At 50.3% G+C, this 22,370-nt stretch overlaps 1 protein-coding gene across 1 annotated transcript; it reads right to left on the bottom strand.

Annotated features, from left to right (window-relative positions):
• Positions 1–17,639: 17,639 nt before the first annotated feature.
• CHC_T00001468001 (hypothetical protein) lies at positions 17,640–19,562 on the bottom strand. Its single transcript, XM_005712603.1, has one exon. It carries the CDS (start codon positions 19,560–19,562, stop codon positions 17,640–17,642), a length of 1,923 nt encoding a protein of 640 aa, XP_005712660.1.
• Between the last annotated feature and the right edge of the window lie 2,808 nt (positions 19,563–22,370).

Raw genomic sequence — 22,370 nt, forward strand, 5'->3', positions numbered from 1 at the left:
TGTTAAGTCAGTGCTGTGCGGTTCTGTCTGGGATTATCGGACGGGAGGAAGAGTGATGAACTTCATCAGCGGAGTCTGCAGTGTGGCGTCCACTGGCATATAAATACGGTACTGAGGAAAAGTGGGAGATCTGGAAGAAGAATTACAGAGAATTGAGAAGGGAATCTCACTGTGCTGTTGCACTTCGGATGGCGGAAGGTGTGATTCTCATCGCTCAAAAAAGGACATTGAATAAAGAAATCACCAACATGTACAGTATCGCAGGACATGCCCTGTAGTGGCAAACTAGCAGACTACAGTCATGATTGAGTGCCACTTTTGCATTCTGTATGAGATGTCACTGTATCCTCTCTGGCTTGAAAAAGTATCTAACAAAATACAACATTGTACATACAGTGCCCAGGAGGCGCGCGCCAGAGGTAATTCAGGGGCTGTTGATGTCAACATTGTCAACAGTTGACATCAACGTCGAACAATGCAGCCGTGCGGCTGTTCACCTGTCACCCACGTAGAAAAGGCAGCCATGCACCTGTCGAACGAGCACTATGCTGTCCCTGCAGAGGGCCCGACGGGTGTGTCGTCGAAACACGGTACCGCCACAGTCTAATGCTTACGCCTTCTCACGAAAGAAGGGGCTCTATGAGAGCAACCACAACCATTGCATAATGCAACAATCCAATCATTTTCGTCTCTATCGACGGGAGCATATTATGCTTTGAATGGAAGCACATGCAATGGAAGCACATGCTACAGTACTTGTACAGTATTAGCTTCACTGCCCTTCTCCCGGAAGACCTACACGCTCGTAAAAACCCCAGCGTTTCTACGTTGCTTTGCTCCGCGTCATATATTCTGTAGCAAGAATATACACACCGTTTAGGGCTGCGTTCGGCATCTTGGACCTATCCACTCATCTACTCCCCCGCTACTGTATCTCATCGGGAGTGAACTGGTCGGGTCCACGTGTTTTTATATAGAAACGGAATGAAACACTTCATGAAGTATGTCTCTTCTGCATGCGATGTGAGCCTGTGCGTTTGATATTATCTTGTCTTCTCATGCAGATCTTTGCAAAAAGACGAAATGACTCTGCGCTGGGGCATGCTTCCCTCACGTATCCCCCACTACAGTATTGACCTGAACAATGCTGTGTTGTGATGCAAAATACGGCATAGCATGATTTTAGGGATGTAGCAAACGCAATAATAGCGAGTTTCTTGCAATGGACGAAGAGGCGATGGGTGTCTCGCGATAGGGATCGTTTCAGGGCGAGAATGAAGACTACTAGAGCAACGCACGTTTTGTTTCGTACGCCACCTGGACCTGCGATCTGAATAGGGGAACACGATCTTGCTTCGTTGTAATCGTGCGTAGATGGATGATGCTGCTTGTATGTGATTTAATGGTAACAATAATGTAGCGGCTCACTCGCATCTACGGTATGTACACGTACTGTCATTGAAAGCGTCGCAAAAGGATAGACAGGACAGTTTGCTCTACCTGTTGATTCAAAGACGATGGAGTCAAAGTAGTTGTCATCAATGTAAAGGATACTGTACCAACTGCCGCACAGCAATGCAAAGCGGGATCCCTTACTGTACAAAACTTGATGAGCAAATCAGCGACACATTTAAACATACGTTTTCATTTCACGTTGACACGGCGACAATAAAATGTCACATCGTTTCAACTGTTGTGCCGTCAACTAACCCAAAATTACAGCCGTGCGGTAGGGCTTTTTCTTGAAAGCGCGCTTCTTCCAGGAGGCATGCCATGCATGATGAAGAAAATGCTGCTGAATGGAAGATCGGCACTTCAGAGGGTCAGTCAGTGGTGGCAGCTCTGGAGCCCCTCAGGGCTTACACTGCCATCACCAGGGCCTTAAATTCTTACCAGAATATGAAGAAAATAAAAGAAAACTGCTGCAGATTCTGTACAGTAAGACATGGCCCGAGCTCAAATACAATACCCTTGGAAATTACTGTACCCTTAGTACAGCAGCAGAAGAACAATTGCCCGCAGCGGACAACAGGGACGTCCCTGTTGACTGTTAAAAATTGCCCGCGGCGAACGTCCCTGTCAACAAGGACGTCCGCCGCGGGCAATTATTCCTCTGCTACAGTAATTTCCTGAGGCTTCGATTCGGTACGAAACACATGGTGACATCACCATGTGTTTCGTCACGGACTCATTGTTCTCAGCCTCGCCACTCATCGGCCCTTTACTTGTCTAGACTAGCACTCCATCCACTCGTATTTTTGAGACCACGGCGGTCCTTCGAGGGCCATGCGTAAGATTGAGGTTGAAAAATCCTACCTCTCACAGACTACGTCACGCATATTATATTACAATGGTTCTGGTGGCCTCTTTGCCACCGAGATGTTTACGATTACGTCAAATCATGCAGTGGTTGTCTACACCCGGCTCCTCTGGCACATTATCGGCGCACCCTCCACTTGCCCATCACCTCACTGTTTGATGTGTTCTCTGTGGACTTCGCCGCACGACTGGTCTCACTCGATTCACACGCGCTACCTTTCGAAGGGTACTTTAAGACTTCTCACAAACCTCGTGACTGCGCCCGCGATCCAACTCAGGCTTCATGCTTACCACCAACCATGGTTGTGATCATGACGCACGAGCGTTCAAAAGTTTCTCCTTCCCCATCTCGTGTTCTCCTTTTGCGTCCCTTCGCTGTGTCAGATGCGACCTTTCATCAGTGCGAAATACGCAATTCTACGCTGGGTCCAAGCCACCATGCGCGCTCAGTCTCTCTCTCTCTCTCTCTCAACTCTTCTTTTGAGTTTTGGTCCAGTTCGTGCCAGTTGGAGTCCCCAGTTGACCTGCATGCATCTTCTACAGCCATCCGTCTCCCACTCTTATTCTATGCGATTATACTCTTCGCGCTGGAGACAAATCGTGACAGTGCTCATCGTAATCTAGTGGCCACGTCAAATCAGCCCACCTGCCTCACCTTTACGTGAGTGTTCCCCGTCACATATCCCGACCACACTGCATTATATCGCCGCTATTCGGAAGTGGTCCTCACAGCCTGCAGACATTCGAATGTCGTTGATATCGACATAGGCTGTAGAAGCTTATACTCTGATAAACCTCATTTACGACTTCCACGTCTCTGAACAGACTGAGAACATCTACTTCCAGCAGCGGAGTGTCTGTTCCGTCTTGAAATGCCCTGGCCGGGAATCGAAGTTGTGGCCACTCCTGCACGATACGATGTCCTTCGCGACCAAAGACATTGATAGCTTTTTTACTTGATGAGGTCCACTACAATACTTATACTATCTCCAGTTGCCCCTCGGGCAGGTCGTAACCTGCTACCCAGGTTTGTTTGACTGTAGGTGCCCTGCTTCCGCTGAGTCCGCATGCATCAATATTTCTTGTCACATACAGAAGGCCTGTTACAAATACTAACATCAACTATCATCTTTGGGCGTAGCCAAAAAAGGTACACGACATTCTCGTTGCCATTTGTCCGGGTCAGAGACCACAAGATGGATGCCGGCTACTCGTTGAATAGAAAAGCGGTCTTACTCCGTGCGGGGACATTGAGAAGGATGTCTTATGTTAGCTTCTTTTTAACAGTCCTTTGTGGAAGGGCAACCGCAAAAAAAGCCCTGATTCCTCCGAAGTAATAAAATAAGGGCTTGGCATGGACAAAGATAATGCTGGGCCAATTCACCGCAACAGTACCCTCTCTCCTGTTGGGCACCTCGGACGCGCGGTTCTTTACAGACCTTGTGTCATCCCGAAACAGCTTTGGGCCCGAGTAAAGAGGATAAATTTTTGAGGCTTTGGGTGCATGCCGTGCACATGATGAAAAACTGACATTTGTCTCATGACCGAATGTTACAAGTGAAGCACACCTTGGAAGGCATTGCAGATTGCTTTAATTATCGCCTAGCCAACTGCTATACGTTTCGGTTCGATGCGTTTTGGCTAGGCATCATAGCCTCCGACAGAAGAAATGATTCATTTCAATATTCTTGTCCACACATGCTTCATTTTGTTTCTGGTCTCAACGTTGTGCGTTGGAGAGGAATCTTCTCTTGACACTTCCACATCACAGACGTTATCGCAAATCTCCAATGCTAACTTTTTGCTTGTCACTGGCAATCTACCGGGGTGTGCTGAGGAAATATCTCACGCCGCCATGGGCAACGCACATACCTCTGCCTCGACAGACGTTCCGGGAATCATACCACATGCCGAAATTTTTACCAACGGAGCACCTTGCACCTCCGAGACCCTCGAAGAAGTGGTCCGTTTCTACTCGTCAGCTTTCTACAGTGAACAATTACCAGAATACCTCCTCAATTTGCCGCAAGAGACAATTCAGTCGATTTTTGCGATTGGGAAAGACACGACAGTGCGGAAATGCGGCACATGGGAGGACGATCAAACGCGAGTGTACCTTTTTTCAGAAGACTTCGAAACGTTGCTCTCTGGTTTATCTATGGCCGCCATACTTGATGATTCCTTGTTTCCGTATGAACTGGTTGCGCAAAATCGGATGTGGATGATATCTACGTCGCAATCTGGGGATGGAAGAATTTGCGCTTACGTAAGGACATCAGAGGACCTCGAAGACAACGGTACTATGCCATCTGTTTCACAATTGCCAAGCGAAGAACTTGAAGACAACGATGCTGTGCCATCTGTTTCACAATTGCCAAGCGAAGAACTTGAAGACAACGATACAATGCCATCTGTTTCACAACTGCCAAGCGAAGATGTGGAAGTTCTAGAGGAGAGCGTTGAGGAAGAAATAGAGACAGGAAACCCTGGGGTCTTTGAGGCTGCGAATATCGAAAGTCTGGATGAAGACACAGCGAATTCTATTAAGAATAAGAAATGCTTCCCACGTTCTGCTAGAGTAGTTGTAGAGGGTGGCGGGTCAAAATCGATGAAGGACTTGCGAATTGGTGATCGCGTTCTTGTGGCCCCTGGGATGTTCTCTCCTGTTATATTATTCTCACACCGTGTTTCTAAAGGGACTTTCGCGTTCCTGCGCATTACCCTCGAGTCTGGCAATACCTTGACGACAACTGCAGGCCACTATATTTATGTGAATGGAGATCTCAGAGCGGCAGGGCTAAATTTACGCGGGGACACTCTGGAGCTTGCTAATGGTTCCCGATCTGCAATTATTGGAGTGAAAAAAATTTCAGAAGTTGGTCTCTACAACCCGCAGACAATGGATGGAGATATTATTGTAGATGGGGTGAGATGCTCCACATACACCTCTGCATTGGCACCAGGCATTGCGCATGGGCTGCTCGCCCCAATTCGAGCTTTGGCGAGAGCAGATAAGGGCATTTTTTACATCCTCAAATACATTATAGAAACATTACAGAAAGTTGTCTATGACGATAGGTGACGTGCTCGAGAAGAGAGTCTTAAGTAAATTGCTTCGATATCTCGTGTCCTAGCAGGACATTTTGATTGCGTATAAATCACAGCGGCCTTCAACACCATCCATATTGTACGGGTACAGGTAAAGCAAAGACTGTATTCAATATCCAATACTGTAGCAAGGGTACTTGCAATACAATATCAAATGCGGTTTTCAAGCACACACAACACAAAACTGCAGTTAACTTGACGTACCCTTCGAAGGGTACGGCCCGCAGAAATGTCCTGAGTCTTTCAGGGGTGGGCTGAAGGCCAATGAATTCATACATACACAAGATGGAACTTCCAACAGTACAGTACCCTATCACCTGACACTGTAATCCTGTGACAAAAAAAACGCACGTTTACGGGTCGCAAGAAGCCCACGCACGAAGGTTAAGAAAGGCCCTCAAAGGCCCATCACGCACGTGATGCTCGTACTGATGTGATGCTGGTCCTTCTGTGGGGTCTAAAGTTACTTCACTTCATCGTTCTGGCGGTAAATTATTCTCGAATGCACGCACTGTAGGCACAAAATGAAACTTGGTGCTGTGCGGTGGGTGGCTGGAGGGAAAGATGGAAAATTTAATAAGCAACTACATAGACAATATTTTATTTGCGCGAAAAAACAATATTTATTCATCCCGATGTTGCTGTCACCCATACACCTCTCACCCTCCACTTCTTGCTAATCGTCTCAACGCTTGCTCGGTTTCTTCCATAAACCCGCAACGTGTACAACCAAGGAGGGATGAAACCTGTAAGTCTGTGCTCCAAGAACAAGCTGTTCCCATTGATTTGTCGCTTTATTCTGCTGTACTTGACTATGCTTTTACTTCGAATGGGCACGACTTCCACTAGAGAAGTTACGGAAGTTTTATGTATAAATGCTTCAGGGCGATATTCAGTAGTAAAAGCCCCGTTGATTGATTTCGGTTGAGTGCTTGAGAGAGAATGCCTTTCTCAAAAAAAAACGAAGCCTTAGAATCCGGGGAAGAAAGCTGTACGGCAGAAGGTTTCACAGCGAAGTAGTTCCTGCCCTTCACATTGACAGTATCGTGTGCAGCACTCCCGAGCACTAGAGCGACGGCCTCGCGGACCGCTGAAGCAACTTCGTATAATTTGGAAGCATCCCGCGTTGTTTGTTGGCCGGCTTGTCTGCGATGGCGTTGGTGTTTGTGAGGCTGTCGGTGATGAAGATGCGGAAGGAGAAGGAGAGGGTGAAGCTGACGATGAGGGAGAGAAAATGATGGAGGCAGATGGAGAGGGAGGTAAGGAGGAAGAAGCTGTCGGAGACGAGGAAATAGATGCGGAGGGAGACGGGGTATTCGTGGCGATTGCAGACGGCGAAGGAGAAAGGGACGAGGATGGGGAAGAAGAGGGCATCACATCTAATGCCACAGATGAAGTCGGCGATGGCGTGACGTCCGTAGTCGATGGTACCGTCGGTGTTGGTAGGACAGTCGGGTCAGAGGGCGGAGAAGTTCCGCAAAAAATTCTTGCAGCTTCTCTCATGAATCTCTGCGCAAATTCGTTTCCATTGCTGACATCCTCGCATTGTGCAACAGAGAGCCCAGAAAGTCCAGAAATAAACGCAGGAGTGGTTCGTGATAGGAAGAATTCAAGATATTGCAGCGAGCAGCGACTGTCAAAATCGAGCATCCTCCCCATTGTCGTTTGCTGACATGCACTGCAATACCCCAGTCTTGGTCTCCCTGATCCACCGACCTCGCAAGCAATTGTGGTGCCTATTGGTCGTGTAAACTTTGTGTCGATCATGATGTTACAGATATCCCGACATCCGGCAATAGTCAAGGCTGTGTTACAAGTCGTTGAGATCGAATCACAGATTTCGCTTATGGTCGGAAGCGATTTCGTAATTGGGATGAACTGGGCGTGAATTGGGAAGGTCAGCAAAAGAACGGTAGAAAATGCCAGAAGCAACCTTGCAGTAAGAGGTGCACTCTTCCTAATGACTTGATTCATTACAAACAGAGAGTTGAAGAGAGTAAGGTAAGGTCTGAGATGGCCTGTGAAACAAAAAGAGAGAAAATGAAGATATCAGACATTCGTCAGCGTTGGGGTGAAGGTGACTACGTCTTTTAAGAAGATGGTCGCCTGATGAAAATATTCACTGCTTTTAAGTGAGAATGAGCAGAGGTGTGGTGATCGTCCGGGTGGGAACCAATTTATCAAACAAGTTAATTAATTTCTCATTCACTTGAGAGTATACGTCCTTGGGGCCCAGTACGCAACAGTAGCGGTTTATGAACGTGTCTCCGATTCAGTTAATGGTCGTGAATACAGAAGCAAGACACCAACAGTACTCCGGACATGAGCTGTAGCGGATTCAGTCCTTGGAACAATGTACAGCGCGACGAGGATGCGTTTGTGAGGGATATGTTCTTGAACGATTGTGAAGTCCTTGACATTGTACAATTACGAATTTGAACACATGACTGTGAGCAGCGCTAGTGTAGGAAAGGTTACCCTTGCCCCTGCACGTTGGATACACATTTTTGCGGGAGTACAGTATTTTGGTGGATGCGGGATGGGATACTGTTGTTGTTGCTCAGCATCTACTGTATAATAGATAGCTGTGTTTACCACTACTGATATGGATATGGAGGCCTTACGTCTGCTGCGATGGGCATGGAGTTCGTAAGTTTGTCACGAGTGCTCAGGGCATAATTTCTACAGCCTTGAGGGTGGTGCAGGCAGTTGCTTAGGTTGCTCCTGATGCGCTTGTGCAGCATAGCTTCCCTATCGAAACGGTACCTGTAGTACGTGCTGTTGTCCACCGTATGCGATTTTATACGTACGAGACTTGGTCTTGAGACACGCACGGCCTGAAGGGTAGGGATCGTTTTCTTCCGGCCAAAGCAACCTACGAGAACGTTAATGTCCCCTACTACAGTATAATGCGTAATACTGTGTAGTACGGACCCGTTTTGGTCTATTGTACTGTAGCTGGATTGTGCGCTGCGAAGGGTAGCTACTACATTACCCCTACCCTTGGGTACTGTATATGCCCATACGGGGTACCGTTCTCTGTCGGCTGTAATAAGTAGTGAAATGCTGCTACAGTATTGCGAACAGCAATGACGGCCATGAGGAGAGATAGTTTTCGGAGGCAGTTTCTGTCTTTGGAACGTGTACGTACGTCCCTGTTCAAAATACTTTAATAATTTTTTATTTTTAAATAAAAATTTTAAATCACATGATCATGGGGAGGGGTGCCAGCGAGGATACCTGTTACAGTAGTTTGCTGGTCGCGATCTAAAATGCATACACAGTGGCAGATGCACGCTGTTTGTCAGTTAGGGGCAACGGTACATTCGAATGGTGACGACGAGTATCGAAAGCAACAAGCACATAGGGCCATCCCTCATCTTGCCCAGAGCCGGAGTCCGAGAAGGACTACCTACCAGAGGGTAGAGCGTGGCGGAGAGTGCCGGCAACGCTTTCCGCTTTTTCGGTATCGCTACAGTACCCTAGTACAAAGGGTACCAACGGTACTGTACCATCCGCGATGTAACTTACTGTACGAGGTACCCTTATTCCGTCCGAGGGAAACACCTTTGCTACAGATACTGTACAGTAACTGATCCGGGGATATCAAAAAAATTATGCATTTTGGGTCTGCCTAATTCATTCCCTCTTTTCCCCGCGCAAGCATCCTGCAGTTTTGAAAAAACGGCTCGAGCATAGTTTCTCGCAGTAAGCCGCACAACCATCATCGCAATTGCCAATATTGTTTTATGTGAGCTAAGAAAGTTACACATTGACTGCCTTGTCTATCACGAATACGTGCAGGGGTGTTTTGTGACAAGGCGACTCTAGCTATGGCATGGCGCTTTAAAAAAAAGGTCAATGCGTTAAACGACGTGAGCTTCCGTTTCGATTTCTCCGGGTGTGTGCATCCGGGGTGGAAGGCATTGACATTATTTATCCTGCACCTCGTTGAAACACTAACGCGCACGCGTCCTTTTATTAACGAAAATCGCGCATGACGCGAAACACTGCCGCAGGTCCATCATTTCGCACTCTTCAGCGCTCTCAAATGGTGGTGATAACACAAGGCGGCAAGATGCCTGCATGCCTCACCTTCAAGGATCTGACTTGTTAAAAAAGAGACAGTCGTAGCGCTCCCAGCTTATGTTTTAAAAAAGAATAACCAGCCATTACTAGCCAGAGCCTCTTGTGCGCCTCGCCATCTCAATGTCGAGCCTAAAGTTGCAAGGACGCCCCTTGTGCTGAATAAGATCTGCAAAAGTGCTACTGCAGAGGATGTCCCCACACCAGTGCATTGGCTTGATGGAGCTGCCAGTGAGCGGGCGGACTTTAGTGATGAGGTCATGCGCATTTGCGGCGAAAGGTATTGCAGCTAGAGAATGGTTTTTCTAGCAGAGGTGGGCGAGCGCGTGGGGCGGGCGATGGAGTGCGTTGATAGAATAATGAACGACAAAACAGGACGAATGGTGAACTTCAAGGTGGGTTTGCTTTCGAGCGCATTGGCAAGAGTTGTGGCCAGTATTGCGGCAGCGGTTGGCAACAGCAAGTGTTGAGGTTGCACAGTGGACATGGAGAGTACCAAGGGTACTGTATGAGTAAAATTGATTATAAGCGTGAGCGTATCGAGGCGACAGAAAATCCTCAGAAAATAGCCAATGTCTAAATGACATTGTTGTAGAAAGTGGGATTGTGCTTCCTTATCCTTTTCGCTTATGGTTGCTACTCGTGTATTTATACTACTACCACTTCATTGATTGTAAAGTAACAAGTAAAAGAGACGACGAACCAGTTTGGTGTCATCACACAAAAGGTCAATATTTCCGGGGTGTTCAGGGCAGCGCTGATTATTTCCTGACGTCTGACCAATCGCGTAAATCATTTGGCGCTCCCAACATTCCTTTGCCAAATAACATCGCACCCAAACGTTCACCCAAGTATTCGAAGCGTGTCTGTGAAAATCCTTTATCATGACGTCTGCATTCATTGCTGAAGTCGGGCCATACTGTATACATGCCAATTCTCGCTAGACCAACTCTTGTACAAACTGATAATTGATTTCAATGTGATTTGCACGATTTTGCTTGCAGGACCAGCTAATGGTTCCCGCGTTGTCCTCATACATGAAAGATGGGTTTTCAGAAGCATATTTAAACTCACTCAGTAGCTGACGCATCCATCTCGCTTCTTTTCTACAATCCGATAGCGCGGTGTATTCAGGTTCTGTCGATGACAGTGGCGTGTAATTAAGTATGTTTTTTGCCCATCCAACTGACGGCACGAGAATGAATTGAAAAATATTTCCACTGACAGGGGGGGTCCCGATAGAGTGCTACCCTTCTGCGGGTGGCACGAATTTTGAGCCAAAAACGAAGGGTCTCCAGAGAGGCAGTTGGATGGATGTAATGCCCGAGAGCCGCTGCCGCCGCGGAAAGATATAATGCAGTTGCTAACTCGAATAGAGACTATGGCGGAAAAAGGCATGGTCGATGATGCCGTTGGACATCTGCAAAAGTGTAGGCTGGCATTTATGGCTGCGAAAAAGTAGGAAGTCAATGCGACTGCTCGGCAGCTACTAATAATAGAAATGCTTGATTGGACTTTGTAACACAATGTGAAATGGCTATGGGATGGATAAGCTTTCCCTGGATAGCGCGCGGGGCGCCAAAGGCCAGATAATTAATCAACGTTGTTCGCGACCTTTGGTGACGTAAGCGGTTACGTCATGCAGTGAGTCTTCCAAAGGTTGCGTGAGCTGGCCACGTCTACAGTAGCTTCCCTGTTACACAACGGGCACAGAGGCGAAAGGACGGAACGGTCAGAAGACTGTGGGGGGCATAGATTCCCCCAAGATAAATAGAGGGGGAGAGACCTTCCCGACAATAAAGGCAGAGCTCAGAGAGGGAAAAAGAAATCCGTCTGAGTGTCATCGCCAGGCACTGTTTCTGTTCACTGCGGTAGTGACTGCGTCCGAGCGAGCATGACAATGCGCGAGAAAGGAACGCAACGTGTTACAACTTTTTGTCTGTACTGAATGTCATGAGAGCCATACGTGCACACGTAGCACACGCATGACAGCGCAATTAGATCATCTTTATTCACCGCCGTCTCACTGATCCCTCCCATTCCCTTATCCCCCGATCAGGCCATATGTCCAAATGTTTTGAGGACATAATTTTGTAGAGGGTCTGTGATGCAAGGAACGATGACTCTGTTTTACTGAGGCTAGCGGACGAGGCTCTAATAAGAGGCGGCTGTAAGGGCACCACAGATTAGCCCTAAATCACACACATATTAAAGTGTGACCCGGGCCTCCTACGGCGGGGTCCGGGATCATCGTTCCCCTAACTCCTCGCACGTTAGGTTATGGACCCTATCTCAGAGTGGCCTCGCTCCCCGTGACGATCTCCACTCTGGACCACGCTATCCAGCGCGTCCTGCGCTCGAGGCGATTCAGCCTACGACAGCACATCGACAATCTATACGCCAACGCCACCGCGCAGGAACCCCTCCACAACATCAACACACACAACGCGCCGCAAACGGCGGACAGCACACCAAACATGACGTCCCCATACACGATTCCCATCCCTACCCTCACGAAAAACAACTATGATATCTGGCACTTCGCTGTTACGAACTACATCCAGGAGCTCGGTCTGACCGAACTCACCGTCCAGGGCGGCCCGGCTAGCCCCAGCGCCGACCCTGAACAGACACAGAAACAAGCCAAGGAGATCGCCCAGGTCCGCCGCATCATCGGCTCGACGATCTCACCGGAAACTTTATGCATCATAGGATATGACGTCCTCCAGCTGTCGCCAGCCGACATGCTTGCCAACATCAAGACACACTATGAGGATGACGAAACACCCGAAGAACACGAAAGGTTACGAGCCAAAGCCACGACGATCACCATCAAACCGCGCGAGACCATCGAAGATTACATCACCCGACACCTCAGTCACCGCCAAGCCATGCTACGCGCCAAAGTTCCAGGACTCTCAGACGCTCGCGTCACCATAGCATACATCATACGTGGGCTGGCATCACGCCCGGCCTTCCGCCAGCACATACCGAGCCTGCTCGCGGACAGAACGACCACTATCCGTGAACTCTGACAGCTGCTAGACCTATTCATACCAGCAACCGAAACCATCAACCCACAAAAGACCAGGACAACCCGCACCTGGTGCACTTTCCACCATTCCAACTCCCACCACACGAACGAATGCCAGCAGCTCCAAAAACTGCAACACGAACGACGCCCCCCGTACCAAGGCTACAACCAAGGGCGACCCGCGCAGAAGGCAGGATACAACCCTCCACGCGACAGGGGCGGCGGTCGCTTCCGCCGAACCGACGCATTCAACCGCGCACGCAACAGCGCCAACGCCGCTCTGCACATACAAGACCCCGAGGATTACAATGAATGCTATTATTCCCCATACAACACGGAGCACACGGAGGAGCCCGACCAGCACAAAGGCAGCGACAATGAAGAGGACATGGCACAGGTACAGCACACCCCGTCTCACAAATACTACCTCGATTCTGGATGCACACCATCCTTCTTCCGATATGCGCCTACTAACGCCCGTCGCCAACACTCCACCACGGCTCTCCCCAACAGCTCCGGAGCTAGAGGCACTCATACGTCTTCCGTCACGCTTCACGACCACCGAGGAGCCACACTCCGCGTACCGCACGCCATCACAATCCCCACCTTTTCCAAAAACCTACTATCAGTAGCACAAGTTACTCTACAAAATGACTGCCACGTAGTGTTCACGCCTCACGGCGGCTATATGATACCTTCCCACACCCCCACCCCACAAAACGCATTCGCGCATTTCACCCTTGACAACGGCTTATACAGCATAACGCTGAGTGACACGGCCAAGACGTCACCAACGGGCATACCGCTACAACTCGAGTCTCGAGACCCCCCCGGCAGAGTGCTACAACACGCACGAACCGAAACGCTCCATCGACGATTACTTCACCAAAGCCAAACCGAGACCACCCCCCCAACGAGCAATGCAACAGACCCCAGCATAGCCACCATGCCCAACACCCACGGCCTTCACAACAAGAAAACCACCCCACATCATCCCCCCCCGCCACCGCAGAGTCGCCACAGACCGAACGACACACATCACCCGTTTCCCATACCACCTCCCCGACATACCACCAACTCTCCGGGAAGCCGCGAACGACCTCTACACGTGGCATCTCAGGATGAACCACACATCCCCGACAACGCTCCAAAAAATGGCCACACTCCCCATCCCACTAGGCCTCCCAGCGTCAATAAAAAAACGCCAAGTGCCCATTCACTGCCACGGCTGCAGTGTAGGACACATGCAACGCGCCGCCCACCATGACCACATCACGCGGCCCCTGGCCGGGCACACGATCACAACTGACATGGCCGGACCGTTCCCAGCCACCCCCGAAGGCCACAGGTACTTCCTCTCCTTCACCGAGCTGCATACACGCTTCACAACCATCGTACTCCTACGCCGTCGCGCGGACGCCGGCAACCACATCCGCTCTATACTAACGCGCCTTCCCAGGCACTTCCACCGCCCCGTCGCACGGGTACGATGCGATAACGCGGCAGAATACCTCACCAAACTGCTCATCGGACTATTGCCGTCCATGGGCATACACCTAGACCCCACCACGCCCCATACCCCGCAAGAGAACTCAGTATCAGAACGACTCAACAGGACCCTCGTCCAGAGGATGAGAGCAACACTCACCGCAGCCAAACTACCGTTCCAGAAGTACTGGGCACTGTGCCTACTAGACACCACCATTAAGCACAACTCATGCTACCACTCCACCATCCAAGACATCCCCAGAGCAGTCTGGACACGGCATCGCCACGCATACTCCCCCTTTCCCCACCGTAGTCTCTTCCTCGGCAACTACCGCATGTTCGGCGAGTACGGCTTCATACCGGACGTACGCGCAATCAAACAGAAAAGCGATAACCGCGGTATACTAGTACGATACCTCTACCCAGTAGACGACCGGCACTACAAAGTACTCAACCCCCGGAATGTACAACTGATGACTGCGCGCATAGTCAATTTGAGACCCTACAACCCCAAATTTGACCCAAGCCTTCGGTATGCCCACCCACTACCACCTGCGGAGGTAGTTCACCCAAGGGTGAACGCCCACCACGTCATACCAACCGAAGCCAACCTGGTAAGCCACACAAAAATCACATCGGACAACACTACCGGGAGCAAGCCACCCCCCAAACCACCACGCAATCTGTACGAGGCACGAGCAGCCCCCGACGCCGACGCGTGGGCTACGGCGTACGCCAAGGAAACCAACATGCACTCATCGTTCGGGACATTCGCCTACGTCCCCCGTGCAGCGCTCCCGCCCAAGACCAAAGTACTCTCACCGGTAGTGAATCTAAGCTACAAGCTAGACAAGCCCGGAAACGTCATCGGGCATAAATTACGGTGTGCCTACCCTGGAAATAGACTTACGCCGGGCATACACTACGACGCACGAGCCGTGTCGACATTCTCTACCGATAGAGACGCCATGCGACTTGTCCTCGCCGTATGCGTTTCACACGGCATCCGCGTGAGACACATAGACCTCACAAGCGCCTTTCTCCACGAACCGTACTGCGGCAAAACACCACTCTACTTCACACCACTGCCACACTTCAACGGTACACCAACTCGACCAGGCATGGTCGCCCGCATACAAAAAAACCTCTGGGGCACGCCACAAGCCCCGCGCGTATACAGCGACGGCCTCCGTCAACATCTCATCACCCACGGCTATACACACCTCAAAGGCGACCCAAACGTTTACCGAAAACGCGACGGGGACAAATTTTTGATCATGGCGTTAACTATTGACGACCTCGCCGTCGGCACTAACAGCGACAGGATGTACAAAAGCCTGCTGGCCGATCTCAGGCAGAAATACCGCGTCAAAAACCTCGGCACTGCGGCTCACCTAATCGGCTGGTCATTGAACTGGTCACACAACGGCGCATTGCACATCTCCCAACCACACTTGTCCCGGTCCTTCGTACACCTCCTCCGTATGGACAAGACCAAGCGCGCCCACACCCCATATCTCTCCGGCATGAAGCTGCACGCCCCCGACCCACAGGAAACATGCCTAGACACAAAAAAATACCCCTATGCCCGAGCGATAGGCATATTGCGATACCTAGTCGACTCCACCCGACCCGACCTCACCTACATCACTTGTGTGTTATTCCGACACACCAAACCCTTCACAGGGCGTCACTGGACGGCCCTCAAGCACGTCGCGAGATACCTACTCAACACCATCCACCACGGCCCAATATACACAGCAGGTCCCCATCGCATATCCGCGTTCTCCGACGCAGATTTCGCCGGGTGTCATGACACCCGAAAATCGACGATGGGCAACGTCATTTGTTACGGCAATAACGCCATATCATGGTCGTCCCGCCGCATCAGGACCGTGGTGGATTCCACGTTTGCATCCGAATACATAGCTGCAAGCGTAACCGTGCAGCACGCGAAATGGCTGCGCAACCTCACAACCGAAATTACCGGCACCAAACTCCCCACGACGGCGCTTCATATGGAGAACCAAGGCGCAATCGCCGGCGCCGAGGCGTCTGCGCCCACACGCAAAACAAAATATATCGACGTACGATACCACGTGTTACAGCAACTGACACGCGACAAGGTAATATTACCAACCTACGAACCATCTGCAGACCTCCAAGCGGACTGCCTCACCAAACCGCTCACGCGGCAAACCTATGCCAAACACCTCAACAGCATACGCCTCGTCTCGCAGCCGCGCACCCACGGCTGTAAGGGCACCACAACACCACTGCGCGACCACGAGAACATCAGCGCAGACTGTAAGGGCACCACAGATTAGCCCTAAATCACACACATATTAAAGTGTGACCCGGGCCTCCTACGGCGGGGTCCGGGATCATCGTTCCCCTAACTCCTCGCACCTTAGCGGCGGCGGAGGCACGGATCCGCGGTCTATTTGGGTGACACCTGTGGTGCGTGTTTGCGTGTCCTAGGTGTGTGTGCTGTACATGGGAATCATGACAACATCACTATGTCAGTGTCGATGTGGCGATGGTTGAGGTATGATAAGGGAAGGATACTAAGGATACTGAACTACGGTTGGCACCCCGGTGCTCTATTAAGTCGGCGGCGACGGCCGCTCTGTGACCTCGCGCCCTCCCGGGTTGTCGGAATATAGCAAAGTCTAAGAGTCGTTCTCTACTTTGGTCGCCCCTCGGCGTGCGGCCGAGGCTCCGGCGCTGGCGGCCCCTGCCGCCACAGAAGCGGCAGGGCCTAATGGGTGTGACGAAGGAGGGCGGTGTCGGACGAAACTAATGACCACTGCGTGGTCTCGGCGTTAGCCGGGATCTACAAGGGTGAGCGCGGTCTGGTAGCCCGAGTAAACTTCATCTTTCTCTAACTCTCTTTGTTTGTCTCGGGACCTGATTGACAGTCAGCTGTTCTCAGTGGAGCCCCGAGGCTCCTTTCAACTGTTTTTTTGTAGCACATACAGGGTCTTCACAGCTGCCATCCACCTTGTGTTGTCTCGACCAAATCGTAAAAACAGAAAGCCCGGTGACAGTCACGGAGAACGAAGACAATATGTGCAAATGCAAAGAGGAGTAAGTGTGGGCACAGTCAGCAGTCTCGATAGAGGCCAGTGAACCTTCGTCATTCCAGCGGCCTGCCCTCTATACCGACGAGACAGGAGTTTGCTTTGATGCTTGATGAAGCCCTTGTATCGTGGAGACTTTTGCAAAGCTTGTGATGAAAATCCATGCATTTATTGTCAAAGATAATTAAGAGCTGGTTGTGCTGAAGTGCCCATCTCTGGAAAAAAGCGTGCATGTGTATGCTGTACTCTTCCAACAGCCGACTTAAAAGTCTAGTGGATACGTTTTCAGGTTAAGAGTAATCTTTTAGGGAACGGGATGTCTCTCCTCAAACCTGGCGCAATTTAGTGCACCATTAAGGTTGTCAAGATTCTATTGCCGAAAACAAGCACGTTAAAGAAATAGAGCTCAAGGTAGCTTTTTGAATGTTCAATTTACTTTATATATTTTTGCAAAAAAAGAGCTGTCCTCAGATGAGGACATCGCCGTCCACATATGAGGACAGGCCCCGGTCGGGTAGACACTAGCTAGTGGGGTACAGAGTCCCGTTGCACTGGCTCAGCCAATTGTCCAGGAGTCTAACCGTTCCGGCTACCTGGCACTCTTTTAGTCCTCTCGGTTTCCCCGTTTCCTCTTGAACGTGCGGCAAATCCCCGTCTGTCACAGTCACTTTCTCGAGGTTGTTATTGTCCTCGAAGTCAACCCACAAGTCCCGGCCGTCGGTGTAAGTGTGTAACATTCGAAATACGTTGCCGTCGAGTGCCGCCGTAGCTACGTACCTGCTGTTCGGTGATGATTGGTGGTTCTTCACGTAGCAAGCTTGCGTAACCCCACTCTTCATACAAATATCACCCGATCTGATTAGCCCCAAGAGCCAAAAGCCTACGTTCTTGCCTCCGGCGCCGCTCAGCAATAAGTTGAACATGGAGTTATTAAGTTCCATTGGCCCCTCTCGGTCTGTCGCGTCCTGCCAAACGATTTTCCCGCTCATGACCTCTACCTCCCTGATCTTAGTCACGAGCCGTGTCAGGTCTGATGGGGTGAAGCCTCTTGAGCTATAAAGCTTACCCCCTTCACAATTCAGGACTAACCTGCTCAATCCCCGCCAGTATGTTAAGCGGGTCGTGCAATGTCCGACCTTCTTCCCGTGTCCTGGCTTCAGCTTGACTCCGTTCCAGCGTACCTCCTCCCCCCGACTCAAGATCATCGTTGAGGCCACACCCTTCTCGTCAATGTCGTACTCCCCAGTACAAGCCTCTCTGAATTCGTCCTCTTGGACGTCAAGGCCCATTAGTGACACCACTCCGTTGCGGTCTCGACTAATAGAGAAGTCTCCGTCTAATTCTGCCAATGCCGCGGCCACCTGGCGCTGTTCGTCATCAAGCGGGGAATCCCATAGGAGTTCGTTGATCACTCGTGAATGTGTTAGGTCTTCCACCTCGAAGCCGCCACACTCCCGGATTTGTCTCGCGGTTAACAAGTAGAGCTTCAGCCGGCAAGCGTTGTATCCCACCTGTCCGAACCGTACCAGTCTGCTGATGTTCGTGTGTGCAGTTCCTTGTCGCCACGGGTGGCTAGGTCGCGCAGGTCTCCTATCCAGGACCAGCTCTCTAACAGCACTAGTCATGTCCTCGATGTATCCGCGTCGCCCCATTTCAGAAGTGACCGTCGCTGAACCGTGCGCAACCGAGACCTTGAGGGCTACTTCTTCTCCACTGTACGCAGTGATTTCGAGCTTTCCGGTGCTGCCCACTGCTTCACATATTCCTTTAAGTAGTGACACCATCTCCAGGAATTCAAAAAAGTTTCCCCAATACACTCTCTCCTCGCTGTAGGAATTAGGGTCCGCAGCATTAGCTAATGCCCGCTTAATGCTGCTTACTAGCCTTTCTGCCAGCCTTCCCCTCCTTCCGTTGGCTCTGTATGTAACTTCACCCTTGGGAAAGATCAGGTCAACCCGGTTAACCCAGAAAACCTCCTCGCCCGGAACATATCCTGTAATCGATATAGCCGGATCTCCAAGGTAAGACCACCTTCTACCACACTGGTCCTCTATGTGGCGGCTGTCTTTTGTCCTGTCGTCTGAGCTCGCTATCACTATCAACATATCTCCGACGTTGACAGGTTCTAGTCGTGCGACCTCCTGGACAAATTTTTCCAGCACAGAGGGGTCAAGCACACTTACATCTCCCTGTATGTCCGCTCTAACCCTAGACGACTTGCACACCGCCAGGTCCATTAGTTGAGAGCAGCGTGACGTCACCATCTCTTCGCGCAGTTCGGGTACGGTGATGTCCCCTCTAACGGAGTGCCCGTCTACCAGCTGCTCGCTAGGCAGCTCGAGAAGTCTCCAAAAGTTCTCAGCTTCTGTCCGCAGTCCTCCTCCGGCTGCGGCGGCTCCGTTCGCGGCTACGGCATATAGCTTGCTGTTAACCACGCTCAACATCGCTCAAATCTGTGAAGTACAGGTGACGCTTGTGAATCGTGGAGGAATAGAATAAGTCAGTACAGTAGCCAGAAAGTGAGAACAAGCACGATGGGACCGAGGTGCAGGAGCAAAGCGGGTCCGGTGGGAGAGAGAGCAAGGGAAAGGTGGAGACAAGTGCGTGCGCTTATATGCTGTCTACAGCTAACATTAGCCCAGCCGTCGCTGCCACTCCAAAATGCGCAAAATACCGTTGTTCACACTCTCTCGGACACATCTAACAGCAGATTCCTTTCAAACTACTGCATTGTACCCCATGTCGGCTCTTGTACTGTATATCGCTCGAGTCTTTGTCATGATACTTTACCGATGGCTATCGGATGTATGTTGCAGGCGACAGGCAGCCGCCGTGTGGCGGCAATTACGGTCCCTTAATGGTATTTCAAAGCCTCAGCGTAGTTGTTGCATCGTGCTGTAATCTTCATGGGTCAAGTAATGGATCACGTACAGTATGGGAATCTGCATGCTCGCCCTTTGACGCTGTCATGATTCCCATGTACAGCACACACACCTAGGACACGCATACACGCACCACAGGTGTCACCCAGATAGACAGCGGCTCCGTGCCTCCGCCGCCGCCTCTTATTAGAGCCTCGTCCGCTAGCCTCAGTAAAACAGAGTCATCGTTCCTTGCACCACAGACGCAAATTCTATCCCCAAGTCTGAATTATCCATTCCCAGAGGCCCTTCACGTTTTCTACCTTGCATATAGCAAACAGAACGCGACAATGCACTGAACATGGCAAGGTGCCGATACTGCACAACCCCTTATTTTCGCTGACCAATCACGCCTTGTTGTTCCGGTCGTGATTTGACAACTATTCAGAGTGGCAGGGTTGTGGATGGCGCAGTCGTGATTCTGCGGGGACGGTTTTCTAAAGATATGAGCAAGTTAGGGTCCTGTGTCTTGTTTTTTGAGGTTGCCGTTTCTAAAGTGTACCCTTGGGTACCCTCACAGACCAAGATAAGGGAAGAATCCTCTTTTTTTCTTGCATCAACAACCAGAATGCACCCTTTCCAAATGGAAGCATGGCCAGGCTTGTCGAATCAGAGAAAAAAACTCGGTTACAATAGTTACAGATACAGGTCTTGTCTCAGATACAGCCCACTCAACGCTGAATTTGCGGTACCAAATACGGGCACGGAGAAAGTCGCTTCAACTGCTTAGTGGGGAAGGACAGTTGGACATTCATAGACTGCGGGATATATTGCAGTCTTGATTGCGTTGTCTATCATATTCTGCCCGCCGTGGTGATAGTTGAGGTGGGGTGCGTAGATATGATAACGACTTGTCGTGACGAGTTCCGTACAGTCAGGACGCGAAAGGATCCATATCAATAAAGTACAGCACGGCAGCCCGGTTGATTTTTTTTTTTTTTTGGTTTCGTTTTCACTGGCAGCTCTTACCAAGGGTATCTTACCAAGGGTAAGAGCTGCCAGTGAAAACCAAGGGTATCTTACCAAGGGTCTGCTCGACGCCCCAGCGTGCCTCGTGTGCCCACGCTTAATGTAGGGTTGCTGCAACAATGTAGTTTCTACGCCCGGGGCATATTCTCTCTCTAACAGATCTTTTACACGCCCATCAGTTTCGTAACGCGTTGCGAAAGCCCACAGAGTCGTCTCTTCCCCTCCTCCCCATTCAGCCGAGACGAAGTTGTTTTCAGTAAGGGGCTTTACTGCGCTGCAAATTGCAGCGCAGTAAAGCCCCATACAAGTCTTGTATAGCTCCCTGCGACGCTGTCATGGACACCTCCTCGCAAATCGCATATCATACGCAAACCAATTCATCTACAGGTACTCGCCCATCAAGGGGTAGGGACTGACCATAGAATACAGTGCTTCCGCCTTATAAGAACGGGCGGGAGACAAGCTCTGTATTCGTATATAGCGGTTATTCTTATCGGTGTCTTTATGATAAGGTCCAGCAAGGTCGTCAGCGCCTTCTGAAAATGGAGTACTGTATTCGGGTCTGTTGCTACTCCTTCACTCTTGCCAATGCTATTCTTCGCCTAACGCGTCTGAGATAGCGGACTACATGTATCGCTGGAGCGTCTTTTGCCTCGACAATTGCTATAGTGGTACGCATTCAGTTGTTCTACGTCTGTTGGTAGTGCGTCTGATACAATAGCATCTGAATGAGATTACTCATGCGTGAAACTGTTCTCATCTTCTTTTAAAGCGTGCATGTCGGAGTCTGTCATATTCTCGATAGAGACTTCTGCATAAATTCTCCAAATTTAATCTCCAAAATAGAGCTCATCTAAAAGGATTTATTCTTTTCGAATAAGAATAAAATGCTGCTCCATGTGCCTTTTTTGGGCACTTCCAGGACGGGAGCCAGTCATCATATTCTATTACCGAGGTTATGCTCTTAGAGCATCTCCACTGGCGAGGGTCTATGGGATATAATGTATTTGTCCAAAATGCCAGGTGGAGAATTACAACTGGCTCCCAGTCAAACATTAGACCGCACTCGGCCGCGGGTCTATGCTATTGATAGATGGAGCTAAAAAGGGACCCCTCTCCACCAGTGACGGTCTAATGGTCTATCTTCTGCTCTCGCACGCCTGCCCCCCCCCTCCCTTCTTAATTCCCCCGCCCCTCTCTCTAACTGCCAGTTCGTATTTCCACAGAACGACTATGAACTTCAACTTAGACGAACTCGTGCATGACAGTGACGACGACATTGTCGATACTGTCGCAATTATTGTAGCACGTGATAAGCTTAACGAAGAGAATGACGGAAAGCACGGCGGATCCCGTCCTGGA

Source organism: Chondrus crispus, genomic scaffold, assembly GCF_000350225.1.
Source record: "Chondrus crispus Stackhouse genomic scaffold, scaffold_10, whole genome shotgun sequence".
NCBI lineage: Eukaryota > Rhodophyta > Florideophyceae > Gigartinales > Gigartinaceae > Chondrus > Chondrus crispus.

Coding starts and splice junctions, on each gene's coding strand:
- CHC_T00001468001 (XM_005712603.1), bottom strand. CDS start 19,562: ATGTTGAGCGTGGTTAACAGCAAGCTATATGCCGTAGCCGCGAACGGA.